Source organism: Chinchilla lanigera, unplaced genomic scaffold (genome assembly GCF_000276665.1).
Source record: "Chinchilla lanigera isolate Chin_1 unplaced genomic scaffold, ChiLan1.0 scaffold00022, whole genome shotgun sequence".
NCBI lineage: Eukaryota > Metazoa > Chordata > Mammalia > Rodentia > Chinchillidae > Chinchilla > Chinchilla lanigera.
The window spans coordinates 1,444,112-1,466,669 of NW_004955423.1; the positions used below are offsets into that span (position 1 = coordinate 1,444,112).

Below are 22,558 nucleotides of genomic sequence, written 5' to 3' on the forward strand. Positions count from 1 at the left end.
AATTGTCCCTTGGGGGCTGGGGATTTAGCTCAGCGGCAAAGTGCCTGCCTGGAAAGCACAAGGTCGTGAGTTCGGTTCCTGGTACCGGAGAAAAAAAAAAAAAAAAAAAAGAATAAATTGTCCCTTTACTGAACTGGGATCCAGGGAATCCTCTTGTAAGTGATCTAAGAAAGCAGAGGAGTGTTCCCTTTTTTTTTCTTTGGGCTTCTGTCTCAGCCCTCAACGGAGCACCCATGCCAGTCGTCTTCAGCCTCCCAGTGCACTGGCACCCCACAACCACTTAGTGTCCTCTCCCCAACCGTCAGCACAGGCGGCAGGAATATGTGGATGAAGTTCTCGGCCCCCTAGTCAGTCTCAGCACCATCAGGTACAAAGTGTTCCAGGCAGGTATCTTAGACACGTACCTTCTTCATGAAGGCAGTTCTTCAGAATCTGAATATTGGGTACACATGTAATCCATATCTTTAGACTTCCCTGGAGCTCCACGCGCCCCTCCACTGCAGCCTATACAGTCAGGGGGAGAATGGCTTCCAGGGGGTCTCCCCAGGTATTGTGCAAGGTCCTAGTTTCCAGCTCCCGAATGGCTCTCGCATCCCCAGTCAGCTCGACCTCTGAGTCATTGGGCATCATCTGTATTCTCATGTCCTCCCAAGTCCTTGTTCAGCAGCTGCTCCTCCGCTGATTCTGGACCTTTCTCGTTCTCAAGGGCAGGGCCAAGAGCAACCAGTTGTGTGGCATGTTTTCCCAGGGGTTTCTCCATGTCGGGATAGTTCACGCACGTTCCCCGGGTGGGCCTCCGCGGCCGGCGTGGGATGGGCCGATTGTGTCAGTGCTTCTCTGTGGCAGGATAGTTCTCGACCACGCATGTATGCTGCCACACCGCTTCCCAGGTGCCTGCGCAGCTGGGGCCAGCCCAAGGACCGAGGACCGGCACGCCCTGCCACACAGCTTCCTGGGCACCTGCTGCTTGCTTTCGAGGCGCCTGTGCAGCTGGGGTCCGGCCCAAGTGCGGGGCACTCCGCCACGCAGCTTCCCAGGTGCCTGCTGCCTGCTCCCCCTGCACCCATGTTTATAACTGCTCAATTTATCATAGCTAAATCGTGGAAGCAACCCAAATGCCCATCAACTGAGGAATGGATAAAAAAGATGTGGTATTTTTACATAATGGAATGTTACTCAGCTATCAAGACAGATAAACTTGAGGCTTTCATAGGTAAACTAGAGTCCATACTCATAAGTGAAATAAATCAGACCCGCATTTGTAAATACCGTATTGTCTCACTAGTGTAAGAACCTGAAAGAGTAAATAAAATCTGAAAGGCACAATACATATTGTGAAAGGGAAAGAAACTGCTCAAAAGGATAGAACTGGGATGAGGGAAAAGAGAAAAACAAAGAAGGGGGAAAAAAAAATATATATATATATATGTATACACACATACAGGGTAGCTGCGAGAGTTGTACTCTGACTTCTATTGCCTTATTAAAAGGGACAGTTAATGTTTAATTGTTTGGTCAATCTTACATGCCTATTATTTGACTAAGTAACCAATTTGAACATGACAATATGTAATACAGCAACCATTGTTAATTTTCTATCACCTTGTCTGAAATTCTGTATTGCTTCTATTGTTTGCGTGTTTTATGTGTCTGTTAATGTGTTTTTGTTTTTATCTTTAAAATAAGAAAATACGGACTTTTATCTTTAAAAACAAGAATTTACTGAATGATTTCATTCCTTCCCTTTTCTAATTTTTCTCTGTAGATGCTTGTTATGGTTTGTGTCTGTGTGTCCCCCCAAAGCCTCATGCTGTCATGGGGCAGGCTTTTAGAGTTTGATTGATTATGGGTGTGAGAGCTACACCTGCCCTGGGGTGGCTAGTTTGCATATGTAAGGGAGAGGAAGAGGCTGCTTGCAGCCTTTCCTCCCTTTTTAGTGTTTGTTGCTTTTGCTGTGTTCTGCCGCCATGAGCTGTAGCCCTCTGCCATGTGCCATTCTGCCTTGTAACCTGCCAAGTATGGACTGAAACTTCCACAAACTGTAAGCTAAATAAACCTTTCCTTCCTTAATTTTGGGCATCAGGTATTTTGTCCCAGCAAGGAGAGAAAAGTAACGAAGACAATGCTTATTAGATATATGGAGTCTTTAGCTCTGTCCTTGTTTTAGGCTCTTATCTATTTCTCTCATACCTTCTTTACATTTTACAGTTTTTCACCTTGTTCTGAGCATTCCTGAGCTCCTTTTAGTTCTCTCTGATTTTTGGTGATTACCCATGTTCATTGTATCACTCCATCTGTTAAGGTTTTATTTTGGCATTCCATTTTTAGTTTATCTATGAAATTTCTTATTGACATACTTTTTTTTGTGAATGGTATGTTCTTGAATTCCTCTGACACATACTGCATTTAAGGACTCCTTAGTGGCTTAAAACAATAAACATTTATTGTTTCTGTGGGTGAAGAATCTGGTACAGTTGGCTGGAAGTTCAGGTACTCAAAGCCTTAATGTGGGCTACAGAACACAGAGATACTGGTAAGCAACCTCAGTTGCTCTTCCTGTGAGCCTCTTTGAGGGAGCTGGTTAAGTGTCCAACTAATAAGGTACATATAGTATCACATTCTTGGCAAATTAATTTTTGTTAAATGTCTTTTATTGGTGCCTATTAATTTTATAATATACTGAGTTTCAGTGGTATATTCTGATCATATCATCCCATTCTGTCTCCTACTTATTCTGTTCCTCTTGTCTAATAATAATCTCCCTTCTACTTTAGTGCTATCTTTTTTAAGCTTCCACATATTAGGGGCAACATGTGATACTTGTTTTTCTGAGTCTAGCTTATTTTATTATGATCTGTTTCATCCGTTTTCCTGCAAATGACATAATTTCATTCTTCTTTACAACTGAATAATAGTCCATTGTGTATAAATACCACATTTTCCTCATCTATTGATAAGCACCTAGACTAGTTACATGTCTGGGCTATTGTGAATTGTGCCACAGTAAACATAGGTATATAGGTATTTCTATAGCATGCTAACTTTAGGTATAAGCCAAGGAGTGATACAGCTGAATCAAACAGTTTTGTATAGTAGCTGTAGTAATTTACATTCCTATCAGCATTGTAGAAGGCTTCACACCCACCCCATCCTCATCAGCATTTTTTGTTTTTATATTCTTCATATGATCATTCTGATTGGGGTGAGATGGAATTTCAATGTAGTTTTGCATTTCCCTAATGCCTAAAGATGTTGGAAGGTTTTTGCATATCCTTATTGACCACTTGTACTTCTTTTTAGAAGTGTCTGTTGAGTCTGTTTGCCTTTTGGGTGTTGGAAGAATAGCTGGCAAAGATTTTTTCCCATTCTACACCCTGTGTCTTCACTCTTAGTTATGTCCCTTGCGGTGGAGAAACTTTCTAATTTGTATAGTCCCATTTGTTGATTCTTACTGTTATTTCCTATACTGTTTTGAGTCCTATTCAGGAAATCCTTGCCTGTGCCTGTGGCTTGAAGTGTTTCCCCTATGTTCTCTTCTCGTACTTCCGACGTTTTAGGTCTTGTACTTTGGTCTTTGATCCATTTTGAAATTGATTTTTATACCTGGTGAAAGATAGGAATGTAATTGCAGTCTTCTACGTATGTGTAGCCAGTTTTCCCAGCACCATTTGTTAGAGGCTCTTTTCTCCAACATATGTCTTCAGCTCCCTTGTCCAGAATCAGATGACTGCAGTTAGATGACTGTAGTGTACTTCATGCCAGTTCCCTGCCAGTATTTCTATGGCTTTGTAGTATAATTAATTTCAAGTTAGGTAATGTGATACGTTTACCCTCACTCTCTTTGTTTGGGATTGCTTTGGCTTTTCTGTTTGTGTGTTTCCATATGAATTTTCGGATTGTATTTACTAGTTCTATGAAGAATGTCACTGGAAATTTGATGGAGATTGCAATGAATCTGTAGATTATTTTTTTATAATATGCCCATTTAATAATGTTAATTCTGGGGCTGGGGATTTAGCTCAGTGGCACAGCACCTGCCTGGCAAGCGCAAGGTCGTGAGTTCGATTCCCGGTACCAGAAAAGAGCAAAAAAAAAAAAAGATTAATTCTGCCAATTCATGAATGTGGGAGGTCTTTTCATTTTCTAGGGTCGTCTTCAATTTTTCTTTGGTGGTTTGAAATTTTCATTGTAAGTGTCTAGCAGTCTTTCACCTCCTTAGTTAGACTGATCCCTAAATTGGTTGCTTGGTTGGGTTTTTTTAAACTATTGTGAATGGAATTATTTTCCTGATTTCTTTTCAGCTAATTCATTATTGGTGTATAGAAAAGCTATTGATTTTTCAGTATTCATTTTGTATCTTGTGAGGACATGTTTTTAAGTCTTAATTATTTGGGTGGGAACTTTTTCTTGGAGACAGGATCTCACTATGAAGTTCAGGCTGGCCTTGTATTTACTATGTAGCCCAGGCTGGCTTCGTTTGAAGAGCAATCCTCCTGCCTCAGCCTCCCAAAGGCTGTGATTATAGGCATGCATCTCCACACTCAACTGGGAATTTGAACCACAAGAAAAATCAACAGTATGAAAATAAGGTGTGGCCTTTCTCTAGTCAGTTTCAAAATTTTGACATTTTAAGTATTGGTAGCTACATACATCTTTTGCTGTGTGGTAGCATACAGAAATCTCTTACTCTTGAAGTCTCCTAACAGCTTTCTTAGATTTCCATTAGCATTGTCTATGGCCATACCATCCTGAACGTGCCTTTTTTTTTTTTTTTTGAGACAGGATCTCGCTATGTAGTTCAGGCTGGCTTTGAAGTTGCTATATAGCCCAGGCTGGCCTCGAACTCATGGCTGTTCTCCTGCCTTAGCTCTCGAGGGCTGGGATTACAGATATGTACCACCACAACCAGCTCAGCCTATCTACTCTTTTCTAAGATTGCCTGTGCTGTTGTGAATTATAGTATTTTATTGTTGTATAGCTTGTACATTTCATTGAGATTTAAAGAAGCAAAAGAATTATGTATATTTATCTAGCTATTTGAAACTAGTTTCACTGATCTTAAGGGTACAGGAATAAAGCATTCTACTAAAGTCAGCAAGAAAAATAAAATATGTTATTTAAGAGAGTAGCTATTTTCTTCTCTTTTTTCCACCAGTTCGGAAATCGAACTCACGACCTTGCGCTTGCCAGGCAGGTGCTGTGCCCCTGAGCTAAATCCCCAGCCCTTGAGAGTAGCTATTGAATGTACATTTTTTAAAAAAGACTACTACAAACATCATAATAAACTAAAATAATAAAAAAATTAAAAGGCTGTATTATATAATGTTCCAAGTAGATAATTTTTACTTTTTAACAACTGGTAAAAAAGAGAAAAGGCTGGGAGGGAATGGAAAAACAGGAAGACAAGGAAAGGAACAGTTCTACAGTGAAACAATAAGGTGCTTTAACTTGTAAGACATACAGATATACTTATTAAATATTTGCATCTGTGACAAAATCAAAGCATTGATATATTACCATAGTTAGGATCAGTATAGAGTTATAGAGAGAGTATTTGAAAATTTTCACCCAGGATAAAGATGCTTTGACCCAGATAATATATGATTAAGTATCAAAGAAGATGGGTGTGTATTCTATAGAAATACAGGAGAGAGAGTATGACAGACTTGGGGAGGAGTCCACTTCTAAAGATTTAAATCTTGAATGGGTTCATTTGGATCAGGAACTTATCTATTCAGGAAAATGGACTATGACTATAAGCAACACAGCATACTCATTGAAATTACTCTAGAGACAGATTGCTGCGTTCAGATTATACCTTGCTACTTAATTGCTTTGTACCTTTGGAAAAGCTACTACTCTGTGCCTCAGTTTTTGTTATTTTTTAAGTAAAATAAGAAAAACAGATCCTACCTTTTAGAGTTTTGAAAGGAATAAATAATCTACATAAAGCTAAAGCACTTTAAAACAATATATGGCATAAACTATAATTGTGATCTGCTGTTACACTATCATCTTTACAAGGATATTTGGGAATTATATAGGACACAAAATCATGTTCACTGGCCAGTAAGTAGACTGGCTGGATTGGAATACACAGTTCATAATGTGTTAAAGAACTCAGTTGGAGTTAGATCATAAAAGCCTTGGATTCTAAGTGAAGAAGTAGGTAATTAATATTTGTTCATTGAAAAGGAAACAAAATCAAAAATGTATATAGCATGTCTTAAATTACATTTTTTTTTTTTGTCTTTTTCGAGACAGGGTCTTGCTATGCAGTTCAGGCTGGTCTCAAACTTGCAACGATCCTCCTGCCTCAGCCTCCCAAGTGCTGGGATTACAGGCGTGTGCCACCACGCCCGGCTAAATTACTTAAATATTAAGTAAAAGAACTAGTACCAACATTTGAACTCTTATGTATATTACTGTGCATTCTACAAGGCTTCTCAATGAAAGTACTACCTTAGGAAAGTATATTTTTAGTATATCCACAAGGCCTAAATCCAGGTGAAGGCAATACAAATGGGTAAGGGAAGAGATAAGTTTTAACTCCTTGCCCAACCATAACTTTGGAGGCTTGAAAGAAAATATTTATATCATTTGATCTACTTTATAATTTTTCAGAATGTGTAATACATATTTTTTTCTTGTATGCTCTTCCACAGGTCTTAGATGGAGCAGGATTAGATATTGATTTCCATCTTGCCTCTCCAGAAGGCAAAACTTTAGTTTTTGAACAAAGAAAATCAGATGGAGTTCACACGTAAGTTGGGTTTTTGGCTAAAGAACTATCTGCAGGGCAGGAAAATTTAGTAGTATTAGATCATTCCAAATGATTGTAAGCAGTCTTTGATGGTGAGCCATCTTCTAAACTAAAACATATCCCATTAACTTTTTTTTTTGAGACAAAGATTTGCCATATTGCCCAGGCTGACCTTTAATCTCTGGAATCAAAGGATTCTGCTTTAGCCTCATCAGTTGCTACAACCAGCTAATTTTTTTCTTTAGAGATTTGTTTTGATCTTGATTGCATTTTTCCTTTCTTGTGCTCCTTTTAGCAGCACATATATATATTTTTTCTTTGCGTAAATATATTAATATTCCCTAGGTACTGTATTCAATCCATTATGGTATTTTACACTTACCTGTCTGGCTAGCACAGGCTTTCCATTTTAACTAAAAAGTATTCTTACACAACTGTTGTGTGTCAAAGATTTATTGAGCTGCTAGCTTTATCATTTTTATTCATAATCATCTTTCTTGAAAATAAAAGTGTAATACATCTTTGTGTGTGTAAACTGTTTTACTCACACCTCACTCTAATTAAAACGCCTGTATCTCATCATAGGAAACCATGTAGAAAAAAACATCTCTGAGTTCAGAGTTCTACAAAAAGTTACAGTCTCTTCTTATATTGTTCTCTCTTCATATCTCACTGGTATGTTTCCCTGTCCCATTCTCTTTCACAACAGCACATTCTTTAGTCAATATTATATTAAAACTAAAAGGAAGATTAGTAAATCCAGACAGTATTATTTGTCATAAAGTTGGCATATCATAGGCTTCTAAATAACTCTACCCACTACAAGATAGAGTCTTTGATTCCCAATTCCCGTTTTACAGACAAGGATGCTCAGAGACGTTAAATAAGTCTGCAGGGATACACATTCAGGGTGGAGACAGGCTGAACCAAAACTCTTGGTTTCTACCATATGATGCTCAGAACATCCCTGGCACATAGCACTATAGTAAGTACTAGCTATTATTATACTTACTGGTTTTTGTTAACCAAAGTGCCTGGCATGTAATTGATACTGAGTAAATACTAAATAGATACATAAATGAGAGGGGAAAAAGTCTGAACCATATCTTTTTAGAATGATAATTTTAAATAATTTTTGATTTTTTGCTGCTTTTTTTTTTGTGTGTGTGTATGTGTGTGTGTGTGTGGACTGGGGATTGAATTCAAGGCCTTCACACTGAGCTACACCCCCAGCCCTTTTTATTTTGAGGTAAGATCTCATAAAGACACAAAGTTGTCCAGGCTGGGCTCAAATTTACAATCCACCTGGGTTAGTCTCCTGACATGTTGGGATTACAGGCATCCAATGCGACTATCAGCGAAAATGGTTTTTTAAATGGCCTTTACACTACATGAAACACAGAAAAATACCTGTATAAACTTTTAATAAAATAGAGGACCAGGGATATAGCTCAGTGGCACAGCACCTGCTGGCAAGCACAAGGTCCTAAGTTGGATTCCTAGTACCAAAAAAATTAATTAATTAAATAAAATAGTGATTTAAAATTGATAAGCTACAAATTAATTGTTTTCTCTTTGATAGGTATATGAACAAAAATAGTTCATGTTTAAGTTTCAGAATATAAAAAATTTCAATTTTTACTTGTCCCTAATTATCTGCTTCTGGGCCAAGGATATAGCTCAGCAGCACAGTGCCTGCCTAATTATCTGCTTTTTTTTTAGATAAAATTAACTGTTAGGAGAAAAGAGGTATTTTATTGCTTTTATAGAATTACTTATTGTTAAACCATTGGGAGAAAAAGAATTGAGTTTATCATAGTTCATTATTGAGTTCTTTCAATACGCCAAACCAGTATGCACTTTGCCATATTAATTTTTTTATTCTTCACCAGAATACTGAGGTATATAATGTCATTTTGTTAATGAGGCATAGTGTATAGCTAAGTGAGTTGCTGAAAGATACCAGCTAGTGAAAAGCAAGGCCAGTATCTTAAACTTAGGCAGTACAACTCATTGTTAATCGTGATAGCAAATTAAAAATATTTCTAAAAACTGGATTTACAACAAAACTTTCATGTTTAGCTATATTAATTTTATAAAACCAACTAAAATCTCAATTATGACCCAAAAGTAGATTTTTCCTTAAGACATCTTGGAAATAAATGTCTAGTGAGGCTGGGGAGATATCTCAGTGGCACAACACCTGCCTGGCAAGTGCAAGGTCCTGAGTTCAAGTCACGATATAAAAAAAAAAAACTGTAATCCCAACACTCAGGAGGCTGAGGCAGGAGGATCATTGTGAGTTCAGGACCAGCCTGGACTACAAAGTGAGCTCAAGGCCAGCCTGAACAGGATAGCAAGACCTTGGCTCAAAAAGACAAAAAAAAATAAAGAAAGAAAAAAGAAAGAAATGTCCGGCAAAATAAGGTTAGTGAAAATATCTTCAAACAGAACTAAATAGTTTAAACAGTGTGTTTGTCTACCACTGTTTGTAATGAGGAGTAATATATGATTGCAGTTTTTTCTAGACAATTGAATTAATATTACCCTAACCTATACTACTAGCACTTATTTTAAATTACCTCATTTTACTAGAAATTTATGGATTTTAGTTCTATGATATTCCATGTTTGTAATAAGATTCCTTTTTACTAAAAGCTGTCAACACAAATTTTTGCAATACTATAACGTAGTAAGGAATTTTTTGTTTTTCATACACCTGCTGAAACCCATATATTTGAGTCAGTGTTTTTCAGCTTTTTTCTATTTGTACCTTTTTCCCCTGCTTGGAACCTTTTCACATACCTTTCTCCCCTTGAAATTTTAATAACACGGATATTCTGCATACTTCGTTATATATCTGTGCTGTAAATAATAAATACACCAGATAAAACAAAGCGTGTTTTTTTATTCAACCCACAGATTAAGAATGGATAAGTAAAGCTGAATTAAACATAATTAAGTTCAAAATTGTTAGAACTTTAAAAATTGGAAGCTATTCATATTAAACACAAATTTTAACTATTTTTGGAGTAACTTTAATGCATGTATTTGCAATATAGAGCAGTGTATTAAGTGTAACTAACAGCAGTTCACATAAATACATAAGATTACCTGGGCATGGTGGTGCACGCCCACTCAGAGGAGGCTGAGGCAGAAGGATCACTGTGAGTTCCAGACCAGCCTGGGCTACAAAGTGAGCTCAAGGTCAGCCTGAACTGCATAGCGAGACCTTGTCTCAAAAAGACAAAAATAAATAAATACATACATACATGATTGGTAATGTAATTAAAATCTATTAATTGTTCAAAACTTTTCAGCACAGGTAAATTTATTCTAAAATTAATTTTATAAAACTGTTTTTAAACTGCGTGTGGTGGTGCACACCTGTAATCCCAGCACTTGGGAGGCTGAGGCAAGATCATTGCAAGTTTGAGACCAGCCTGGGCTACAAAGTGAACTCAAAGCCACCCTGAACTGCATAATCATACCCTGTCCCAAAAGGACAAAAAAAAAATTTTTTTTAGTCAAATTAATTTTTTTTACATATATGTATCTATTATTAGTGCTCACAGGGTAATTTTTATGAACTCCATAGGCATACCAGAGCATTTCTTTTTTGGCTAGTTTCTTAAGGTTTTATCAATAGTTTCTTGTGCAATAATTAACTGAATAAAGGTAACAGGTATTTCACTGATACATATTTTAAAGTGTCAATTAGTTTTGCCATTCATTCAAGGAAGCTGTGTTTTCTTGTTTGGGGCTACAGTAGGAAATGTCATTACCATAGAGATTAAAAATCATTGGGAAACTACTTCACTAACAAGTCAATTATGGCCAAGCCAATTATTTTGAATGTAAAGGTACTAAGACCAAAGATTTTAAGTTCAGTTTATATATGAATGGCATTTATTCAGTAAAGGTAATCCAACAGAAAGTGAGGTTTGTTAGCTGTAGGCCTTTTCTTTAACCTTTGTAGACTGTATTATGAAAATGTACTTAATTAGTAGTAGGCCTAGAAGAAAATACTTACTACAACAATCTTTAAAAGAAAATTTACACATTAATCTCACTTGAAGGATACATTGATAGTCATATACACATAGCATATGAACTGAATTCATAATAAAATTCCTTTAGTAATGTATATTAAAATTATGAATTATGGTATATTTAGGTTTTTAATTCTGCCATCTTCTGAAAATTAGATCAAGATAATTAAACAAGTAAATGCCATGCATGTTTAAGCTACAAGTACTTGAATATGTTTCCAGATTGCTTCAGCAAGAAACTATAAATTACCTTTTAGTACTAAGGAAATCAAGAAGCAACCCAATTATAAACCATGTTTTCTTCCCTCTCACCTGTACTTGTTTTCCTTTTGATCTCAAATAGAAGTACAAATAACTGAAAACATGCATTTTTTTAAATTCAGTGTAGAAACTGAAGTTGGTGATTACATGTTCTGCTTTGACAATACATTCAGCACCATTTCTGAGAAAGTAATTTTCTTTGAATTAATCCTGGATAATATGGGAGAAGAGGCACAAGAACAAGAAGACTGGAAGAAATATATTACTGGTACAGATGTGTTGGAGATGAAACTCGAAGACATCCTGGTTAGTGTGATCTTCTAATAAAGTAATAAAAATTATTAACATCCAGAGGCCAAAATGTGATAGGCATTGAACTAAGCATTTTATCTGCATTTTCCAGAAGAAAACTATTTCTAATATTTTTGTACTTTTGCCATAAATATTTTTATAAACATTTCAAATCTCAGTTTTACTTTATGTTCATACAGCTCTGTTATAGCTTTTAGGGCCCTATTACAAAGTTTTTTTTTCCCCAGAATGTGTGTAACTTAGCATACATATTAGTACCCTCATTTTATAAATGTGATATGGAAACGTTTTATATTATAAATACTATTGTTTGCAAGGGATATAGCTCAGCGGCATAAGTGCTTGCCTGGCAAGCGTGAAGTCATGAGTTTGCTATCCAGTACCAAAAAAAATACTGTTGTTTGTACGTAGCACATGTAAAAGTGAAATATTTTCTGATTTCACTAATACTTTGTGAGATAAAAACATTTGGAGTTTTGCCAGATAGTACATTGGTCAGACTAACATTCAAAGAACAAAACAGTATAAACACAAAATGCATTAAAAAAACAGGTAAATATCTAAAGGTAATAAGCTGTCATTTTTTGAAAAGCTGTAATCATTTTGTTATAGTTTTATGAGCTAAAAAAGATACTACACATGAGATTTCTGGTACTGTCACTCAAATAATTCCATATTACTAATGCATAGTGTCCTTATACCTTTATAAATAACTAAACAATAATTTAAATATATCAGGAGAACTACTATATAATCTTACAGTGGATTTTTAAATAAAATGACTACTACTTTTAACTGAATTATGCCCCCATTTATCCTAAAATTATGTTTGGATTAAAAAAAAAAACCATAGAGCCTGTTTTAAGTTAAGTTAAAATTTCTGAGTATTTTTTATAGTAAAATTATTTTATTTATCTCCAGGAATCCATCAACAGCATCAAGTCCAGAGTAAGCAAAAGTGGTCATATACAAACTCTGCTCAGAGCATTTGAAGCCCGTGATCGAAACATACAAGAAAGCAACTTTGATAGAGTCAATTTCTGGTCTATGGTTAACTTAGTTGTCATGGTGGTAGTCTCAGCTATTCAAGTTTATATGCTGAAGAGTCTATTTGAAGATAAAAGAAAAAGTAGAACTTAAAACTCAACTACTTAACAAAATTGGAAAAAAGTGGGGTCAGAAAAGTGCAGTTGTTACCATTAATAGTCAAGACCATTAGTAGTCTTTTCAAAACGTTTGCAGACATTCTCAATAAGTGTAAAATAAGTATAATTTTAATGTGAAAGTCTTCGTTTTCTGTGCAATCTACTTCACTCATCCAGTTACACTTAAGTGTGTAACTGGAATATTTTACATAAGTGTAAGTTTAATTGAAATTCTTACTAATAACTGCATTTTTCTAAGTTTTAAAATTTTTACACGCAAAAAAAAAAAAAAAAAAGAAATCAGCCAATTTCTAGGGATAGGGATATAGCTCAGTGGCGTAAGCGCCTGCCCGGCAAGCGTGAGGTCGTGAGTTCGATCCCCAGTACCGCAAAAAAAAAAAAAATTTTTTTACAGATATCATTTGTGAATTAACACTGGGCATAAATGCAATACCACACAATCTGCTTTTACTTAGAAATTTCTTTGTAATGGTGGCAATTGCAAATTAATTGTAGAAGGCTGGGGATGCAGCTCAGTGGCACAGCGCCCGTCTGGCAAGCGCAAGGTCCTGAGTTTGATTCCTGGTACCCTGCCAAAAAACCCTGAAAAATTAATTATAGAAATTTTTGATATATCGTTATAAATCTAAGAATTACATGATTATGGATTAAATATATCTTTTCTATTTACATATGTATCTTTTCTAACAGATAAATAGAAAGATACCTTTGAAATACATTTGAGATTTTTAAAGACAATTAGTTCAATGAAAATGTTAGCAGAAGTGTTAGTTTGATGTACTTAGCCTACACTCCCAAAAGATCATTTTTATTCTTCAAACTGCAAAGGCATACTTTTTCATTAAGTTAGGACAAGTTTTTTCTTTGAAATGCAGAATATATAATTGAACATTTTCTGGATTGAAGATATATAAATAAAGCTTGCTCATTTCCCATAAGGATGCATTCTGTGACAGCAGCTAAAGTGTAGGACTTTAAAATTAAATGAGATAAAATACATTTATTTTTATATTATCTGTCAACAGTGTTGTGCAAATTTTAACATGATTACTGACTTTGATAACATACCATTACCAGCAGTTAAGGAAATTCTGCTAAAAGTATCTCGGCCTAGTGTAAATAAATCTTTTTTTTTTTAGTTTCCAAAAGTATTAGACACAGAAAGAATTGAAATAAACTTACGAATACCTGATTTAAAATAAAGCTAAGTAGGGGCTGGGGATTTAGCTCAGTGGCACAGTGCCTGCCTGGCAAGCACAAGGTCGTGAGTTCAATTACCAGTACCGGAAAAAGAAAAAACAAGAAAAAATAAATAAATAAATAAAGTTAAGTAGAACTATAAATAAATATCTGCAGTCTTACATGCTCATTATGATATCACAGTCCTAAAATAAATCATAGGAGGTATTTCCCAGTTAGCTGGAAAAAAAAATTCTATTTGAATTTCTATAATTACAGTTTTGAAATATCTTTAATAACTATTCAGGAACAACTTATGAAATGTAAGTCCCACTATGAGGTTTAGCTTTGGGTGTAAATATAACATCCATAAAATGACCTTTCTGATCAACTTACTGACACTGAAGATTAGAAACAGAGTCCCAAGTTATAAACACCTAACATATAAATAACGCATATACACATGAAACTCTCTGCAACCCTAGTACTTTAATCTGTAGAATCTTAATGGAACAGTAATTTAACTTCATCATGAGTGAAACAGTTTTAAAGTTATACCTATTTGTACTATTATGATAAATACATTGTGAGTTAGAAAAAATCAAATTAAAAATTTGGGTACAGAACCTGTCTATATATTGATGGAGAGCTTGATGAGCAATGATGATACCCAGAGAAATGTGACATCATTTATAATTTATGCTCAGAGTGGTAAAAGAGAGACATTTGCCTCTCCTCCTCAAGGCCCTTGGGGGAAAAAATGTTTCTATTTCCCTACTGAGGCTTTTTAAACATGAGATTAACACCCTATATGATCAGTTACCTTAATTGGCCAAGAAAATGCTTCAGGTGCCTAGAAGTCCCTGTAACACATACAAAAAAAAGGTCAGGAAGATCACCTTTTATGGAGAGCCCTCCCTTTTGCCCTGTGAAATTCGTGAGCAGATTTATAGTACTACAACTAGTAAAGCAGGGTATAGATACAAACTACTGCATCTTTCCTATGAAAATGTGATTAAGAATTCTACCTCTTATGTATGTCTTCGATATGCTATACTGATTCCTTATCTGACAATGAATTTGTTACATCATCTTTTACAGTAATACATGATTTTTGTCACTGATTTTATAGCTGATTCAGTAACCTCTTACCATGTGAGTGTAGTAATGTCTTTATTTGAAAAAACATGTAGGAAGATTAAGGACAGTTTTATTTTTTGTAGACACATACTGAATAGTGATATTAAGCATGTTTTCTGTATTAACCAAAAAAAGTAAAATTCATTTAAAAAGGACAAAAATCTTGGTTTATTATCCACTTCATATGGTTTTTTAGTTTTATGAAATAAATCTTGAAAGTATTAAAGACTTTTAGTCATATTTTCCTAAAATGAAGGAAGCTGTTCATCACTTAAGAGCTGATTTGTCATGGGTTCCTAACACAACAATCAGCTAAGGCCTGGCGTTCTTTCTGATTTACATTTTGATCATTAGTGATGTGCTGTTCTTTCATGTGAATGTGAACATGTAGAAAGCAGAGTTTGAAAATAGCATTGAAATGTTACCAATTTAAATTTAAGTATATTGATCATTCTTGAATATTATGATGGCTTAAAATTGACAGTAATCAAATATTTATGATTATGAAATTATATTTTGAAGTTTTAAAAAAAATCAGCATGGAGCAAATGTTGTTTCATTTGGTGTATAACATGGAGTATTATTCACTGTGTATACTTGTGAACAGCCAGCCATCTTAAATGAACAAGTCTATAGGTAACAAGACTGGGGTAACAAGCAACATAATAAAATTACTATGAAAGAAAATCTTACCGATCATTGTAAATTCTTTCTATCATAAAAGCTTTTTTTTTTTTTTTTTTTTTCCCTCCGGTACCGGGAACCAAACTCACGACCTTGCGCTTGCCAGGCAGGCGCTTTTGCCGCTGAGCTAAATCCCCAGCCCCCATAAAAGCTTTTTGACCTAAGTCTTGATTAAATGTGCTCTACTCTGCAATTTTGAAAGGAACTCTCTATCTATATCATACTACTTTCTATTGGAGTTTATATAATTATCTGTTGTATGGACATGCATTATACCTAAAAGATCCTCAAAATACAAAGTACATCAGTTCTCAAGTTTAGATGGCTAAACAAGGTCCCAGGGAATTTGTTCCACTCTTCTACCCACAGAAATTGATTCTTTAGTTTTAGAATATGGCTCACTAATCATAACTTTTAATAAAGTCAGTTATCCTTGGACATTTGTTAGCTAGGTGATCCATCCCCAGTAGCACAGACACACATAAAAGCAAATGATTAAGTGGTAATATTTCCAGACCATGCAATATTATGCACTAAAAACAGGACATTGGTCGGGGGTAACGGTGGGGATCAAAACCAGGGCCTTGGGCACACACACTAGGCAAGTGCTCTGCCATTGAGTTACACTCCCAGGCCAGGACAACCTACTGGTGATATATGCAGTAATTTAGATGGACCTCTGAGGAATGACACTCAGTGAAAAAAGCCAAGCTCAAAAGTGTACATGGTTTATGGTAACTATGTGACATTCTTGAAATAAAATGATGGAAATAATAGATTAGTCGTTGCCAAGGTTAGGCATAGAAAATAGAAGGGATGGCTCCAGTTTCTGACAAACCTCTGAGAAGCCCAAACATCTGAAAACAATGCTTAAGCACAAAGGTGCCTAAGGATTTCTACCAGCTTGCATAAGAGTAGCTTGTCGGGGCTGGGGATTTAGCTCAGCGGCAAAGCGCCTGCCTGGCAAGCGCAAGGTCGTGAGTTCGGTTCCCAGTACCGGAGAAAAACCAAAAAGAAAAGAGTGGCTTGTCTATACGGTATAAAAGGAGCCTTGTGGAAGAACATTTCTCTATCTTGACAGTGGTTACACAGATTGCCATGTGACAAAAGTGCATAGAACTACATGGCTAAGTGGATATGTAAAATTAGTGAAATCTGAATAAATTCTGGATTGTAGCAAGATCAATTTTCCTGACTTATATTGCACTATGCAAAATGTTGCCATTGGGAAAAACTATTAAGGGTAACACATTTCCCTGTATATTTTTTTTATTGGTGAATTCTCTTCCCAACAACTTATGGTTATTTCAGAATAAAAATATGAAACATAAAGTCGGTGTAGCAGTATTTTATGGTTGAAATATTGTTTTGTTATATATATTTCTGAATGAGCAAAATAATTTGTATCCTTGTATTAAATCCAAAGTAATGATAGCCAAAAACTGCCACATTAAAGTATTAATTCACTAAGATTTTAAGTAGGTTGGTGAAATATATTATTGAGGGAACTTTAAACAGTTGATCCTTGCTGGGGATATAGCTTAGTGGAACAGCGCCTGCCTGGCAATTACAAGGTCCTGAGTTTGATTCCTGGCACCAAAAAATAAAATTGATCCTGATTATTTTTCACATAAAATACGAAATAAGAATCCCTTGGTTTTTCAATCAATTCCATTCTAGGGGCTGGGGATTTAGCTCAGCGGCAAAAGCGCCTGCCTGGCAAGTGCAAGGTCGTGAGTTCGGTTCCCGGTACCGGAGAAAAACCAAAAAAAAAAACAAAATTCCATTCTAAAACACTATCCAAAAGGTATACTGCAATTATGAAGTATATAGTAACTTGATTATTAGAAGACTAACATTATTAGAAGTGTTTACTAGAACAGTCATGGAAAGACCACACCTTGTTTACCAAATGTAGTCTTATAACTAAACAGTAGTTATTAGTTATCCTTTACTTTTTTTTTTTTTTTTTGCTGGCACCGGGAATCGAACTCACGACTTCGTGCTTGCCAGGCAGGCATTGTACCGCTGAGCTAAATCACCAGCCCCTATCCGTTACTTTTTGAGGTTTACTTTTCAGTGGACAATCATGGCATACAGGTAAAAGGAAAATTCTGAACATAGGATAATCAATTCCTTGATTTTGTAAGATGACAAAGGTCTTGTTGAAAAGGATCTCAGAGAGCCGGGCACAGTGGTACACGCCTGTAATCTCAGCACTGGGGAGGCTGAGGCAGGATGGTTGTGAGTTTGAGGCCAGCCTGGGCTGCAAAGTGAGCTCAGGGCCAGCTTGAACTGCTTTCATTCTATTCATATATTTAGGAATCTGGAGCAGACCCCACCACCACAAACTTTTTGCCCAGATGCTGTTAGCTGGAATAATTATAATTTATCTCTTCTCCATCCTCTAGCCTCATAGCTAAACTTAGGACTTGTCAATTTTGTTTTTAAAGCAGTGGCAAAGTTTATTTAAAAAAGTAAAAGTGCAGAGTGAGAGACACTGGCTCTGCAGAGCAAGCTTGGGCCAAGTAAAAAGGAAAAAATAAAAGAATACCGTGGAGAAAGCAGGGTGGGCTATCATAAGGAAAGCCACAGTAACCAGGACATATCAGAGTTTTTATCACCATCACATACTACCAAGCCATATGCTTCTGTTTATTCTTCCTGTACCCTGGAGTGCTGTAACATGCATTTAATATGCACCTTCACATCATTAGTGGTATGATTTCAATGCCACCTTTATATTTTCCAAAAATCCTCCCACAGCCAGGCAGAAGTAAACTCTCCCCTTAAATTATCTTGCCAGCTAAGCCCTGTAACTAACTAAACATAGTCTTCCTAGCAAAAGAACAAAAAGAAGTAGAGTGTTATCAAAAGGGAGAAGGGACAGTGTTGTCAATTTCACATTGTCCTAATAGTGTCTTGGAAAAAATGGGCCTAAAAAAACTGAATATATGAGATGTTCATTATCAACTCCAGACCTCTTATTCAGCTCTATTTTCAGTTGAGCTTTTTCCTTAGTTTCTGAAGCTAACCCATTACTCAAACTACAACCTAACAAATATTGCAGTCCGAATCAGTCACATTTCCAGAATGATGTATCCCACTCATGTGTATTTGTATACCTGTACTCATATTGGTCTTTGGGACACCTAATGCTTATGTCACAATTCCCAAGACTATAAGATTCTGTATCTTCAATCTCTTCCCCCAAAAGTTCCTTGTTTCATACGATATCCTATTTTGCCAGTCACAATCCTATCAGCCAAATTACCACCACTAAGTCCTTTCCTAGTACCATAGGCTTACTCTAAATTCCTATAGAACTTTTTACCAATATTACATAGCAATCACATTCACTTCTAATTCATGTCTGTCTTCCATAATTTAAGAACTCAAACCAGGGATCCTAGTATTTCATACCTCTCTTCACAGCAACTCATAGACATTTCTGTTAGCTCCGGGTTAATATAAATACTTCACAGTGCCAACTTCTAAAGAGAAAAGGTTCATTTTGGCTCACAGTTTTTGAGGCTTGTATCATCAGTTGGCTGTTGCTTCTGGCCTGTGGTGGGACACAATGGCTGGAGCATGGAGCAGACCAGAATAACCCTCACGGTCAGCAAACAAGAGGAGGGGCTGGAGTCTCATGGCTCCCTTTAAAGGAACAACCTTAGTGACCTAAAGACCTACTAATAGGGCCCCAACCCTTTTTTTTTTTTTTTTTTTTTTTTAGGCAAGGTCTCTATGTAGCGCAGGTTGGCCTCAAATTCACACGTCTTCCTGTGTCAGCAACCTGAGTGCTGGGATTACAGGCTTGTACCATCCCGCCCAGCTCTAGGTCCTCCCCCTTCCACCACTTCCACCACTTCCAGTTGTACCAGGAGCTGAGGCTCAAGTCTTTAACACATGAGACTTTGAGGGAAATTACAGATCCAAACTCTTATCACCTATTGCCCCCAAGGTTTATGACCATCTCATGATGCAATGCAGTCCATCCCTAAGGGTCCCCAAAGCCTTAGTTGTTCCCAGTCCAAGTCCAGTCCAAGACTCCTCAAAAGTCCAAGTCCAGAGTCTTCTCTGAAACTGAAAGGAAATAGCTGTAGCCACCTATGAAAATCAAAAATAAAGTTACATACTTCTAAGATATAGTAGTGGGACAGGCACAGGGAAAGCATTCCTGCTCTTAAAGGAGAGAACAGAATCACCCCAGACATACTAAGTTCTACAGATGCTTGTCCAGCATCTAAGGCACATCATAGCAGGAATGTAGAATACCATGAGCTTGGGCATTCCTATACCCATAGCTCTGCTAGTTGTAGATCACCAGGCACACTCTCAAGCTACCTTTGCATGCTGTGCACAGCTTCCCTTAACAGGCATTCGATATTCCTGGTACTACTTCCTTCCTGGGGTCTTCACTACAGTTTGGCTTCACTGTCACAGCTTCATATAACACTGTTAGAAGCTATCTGCAAGGACTCAAACCCCACAACACTCTGCCTGGTTTTCCAGGCTTTCGTCAAAAACATCTATGAAGTCTCCAGGACTCTGAAACTCTTCTATTCCGTATGACTACAAAGGCAGTATCACTACATCAAGGTTTGCTGAACGGATGAACTGTACTTGGGCTCACCAAATCATGGCTGTCATGACCTGAGTACTTAACAGGCAGTCCTAGATGAGCAGGGCATCCCAGGGCTCTCCTGAAAAGCCTCTACTATGGGAAAACTTCCTAAGATGTCCCCTAGGTATCTCCTCTGTTTTCCCAAAGACTTAGCTTCTTTTTAATTGCACTACTTTCTTTCTTAACAGCTAAATACTCCTTGACTATACCAACTTCTGGCCAAATCTTTCTGCTTATTCCTTTTTGTTCCTGATTCCCACTATAAAGGTGGGGGGATCAATGATACCCATAAGGCTGACCAGAAAGCTATGCTGCCTTGCTCCTGCATGTAAACTACTGTAATTTGCCCCCTTAAACTCAGCCTTCCACAGTCTGAGTGAACATGGACAAAATGCAAATCTTTTGCTGTAAGTAACAAGGGTATCCTCTAGTTCTTTCCAGTAGATGCATTTCCATCTCAAACTACATCAGCATCCCTTTACTGTTTGCAATTTTATCAGCATCCTGCTCTTCTGAGCTGTGCCCTTAAGCTTTTTAAGATATGCACAAAACATTCCACACTCATCCTCTGGACTTTTTCACATTATCAGGTGTAATTATACCAATAACACCAGCTCTTGATACCAGTTTCTGGGTTAGTCAGCTATCCACTACTACAAAACACACTTGAGACAATCAACTTGTAAGAGAAAGGGTGCATTCTGGCTCATGGTTTTGTCCACACTGCGTTTGCTCCACTACTTTGTATGAGCACGTAGGAAAGCAAAACCATTCACCTCATGGCCAGGAAACAGGAGAAGAAAGGGTGTGGGGTCCCACCATAACCTGAAGACTTCTCACCAGATCCTATTCTGAAAGTTTCCACCTCCCCCGAACAGCACCATGGGCTGAGGACCAAATCTTTAACACATGGGCTATTCACTCCAGAGCCAGATTATAGCAGCACCTGAAACATTAACTTAAATACAACAGTTCAAACCATTTTCAGAACTAAAGCATATAAAAGTTTTGCAATAATACTGAAGCGGGTTGCCTTGTGCCTCCTCCCAACACTAGTTACTGTAATCTTAACGTAGAAATCTTTCCCAATGTAAGAATCCCAAATGAGATCACGTAAGATTGAAAGTGGGCCCCCAATCAAAGGACTACTGTCCTCCCTGAGAGAGATTTGAAAGGGAAGGGCTTGTAAATTACAGACAGAAATTGGCAGTGATATGCTTATAGTCAAAGAAAACGAAGGCTTGCTGGCTACAACCAGCAGCTAAAGGCCAGACAACAGAATGGATTCTTAGAACCTCCAGAGAAAAACAACTTCTACCACCTTGATTTTAATTCAGGTCTACAGAACCGTGTCAAGTAAACTACTGTTGTTTTATGCCACCAAGTTTGTGGCAACTTCTCGTAGATGCGAACATAAACTAATATAAAATAAAGTACCTCAGTAAAGTGGCCTTTTAAGCCCCTGGAAAAAATCAAAATTTTTTTCCAAAATAACAATGAGGTTCTTAAGAAATAAAGAGATCTGCTGGGCATGATGGTGCACACCTTTAGCTGCTTAAGAGGCTGAGGCAGAAAGACTTCAACTTTGAGGGGTTCTTATGGGCAACTGAACACGACTTTGTCTCAAAATAATAAGGCTGTGATGTAGTTTGGTGGTAGAGTGCTTACCTAGCATGCATGAGGTCCTGGGCACAACTCTAGGCATGGAAGAAGGCACACAGAAGTTTAATTAACTAAAACCTGGCTTATAAGATTTTTAATAAGCAAACAATAGGAGGGCAGCACATGCTGTCCTCAAACCTGCAATCCTCCTGCATCAGCCTCCTGAGGAATTGCATTTACAGGTGTAAAACACTGCACCCAGCCAAGAATATACAATTTTAGAAGACGCAACAATCAAAGTTTTACCAATACAGATTATAACTTTCAAAGTACTACTTCTAAAGAAAATAATCATGGCTAATAGCAGTTGAAGTTTATGACTGTATTTTCACTACAATGTCTTACTGTTTTAAACAGTGAAATTTCACTTTGAATATTGTTTATTGTATAGAAAAAAATTTTAATCAAGTGCTTCCCTTTACCCCTGTGCTATACTTCTAAGTTATCCAACTTTGCTTTTTGTTAAGTCAGAGTACAGTAAAAGTATAAAAAAAAAAATCAATTCGATGACCCTAAACCATGAAGTAAACCCTCAAGGTCCAAACTGGATATTCTGTGGTTTTGCTTACCTATGAAACCTACTATCTTCAATCAGCAAATAAAATATGACAATGCATATTTTCTTTTAAAAAATATTTCATTTACAAGATAAATGTAAAGTTTTTCTGAAAAAAAAAAATTTCTCCCCTACACCAAACAGGATTGAAACGAG

The 22,558-nt window shown here is 36.7% G+C and overlaps 1 protein-coding gene across 2 annotated transcripts in view; it reads left to right on the forward strand.

The window, feature by feature from the left end:
* Window positions 1-12,859, forward strand: part of Tmed5 (transmembrane p24 trafficking protein 5) — a 20,343-nt gene extending 7,484 nt beyond the window's left edge. Inside the window, exons 2-4 of one of the 2 annotated variants that reach the window (XM_005385018.2) lie at window positions 6,666-6,763; window positions 11,199-11,382; window positions 12,310-12,859. In XM_005385018.2, the coding sequence (XP_005385075.1) occupies window positions 6,666-6,763; window positions 11,199-11,382; window positions 12,310-12,528 (501 nt within the window). In that variant the 3' untranslated portion in view covers window positions 12,529-12,859. Of the gene's footprint in view, window positions 1-6,665; window positions 6,764-11,198; window positions 11,387-12,285 lie in introns of both variants that reach the window. The other variant, XM_005385019.2, reaches the window with a different exon arrangement.
* The last annotated feature ends 9,699 nt before the right edge of the window (window positions 12,860-22,558 follow it).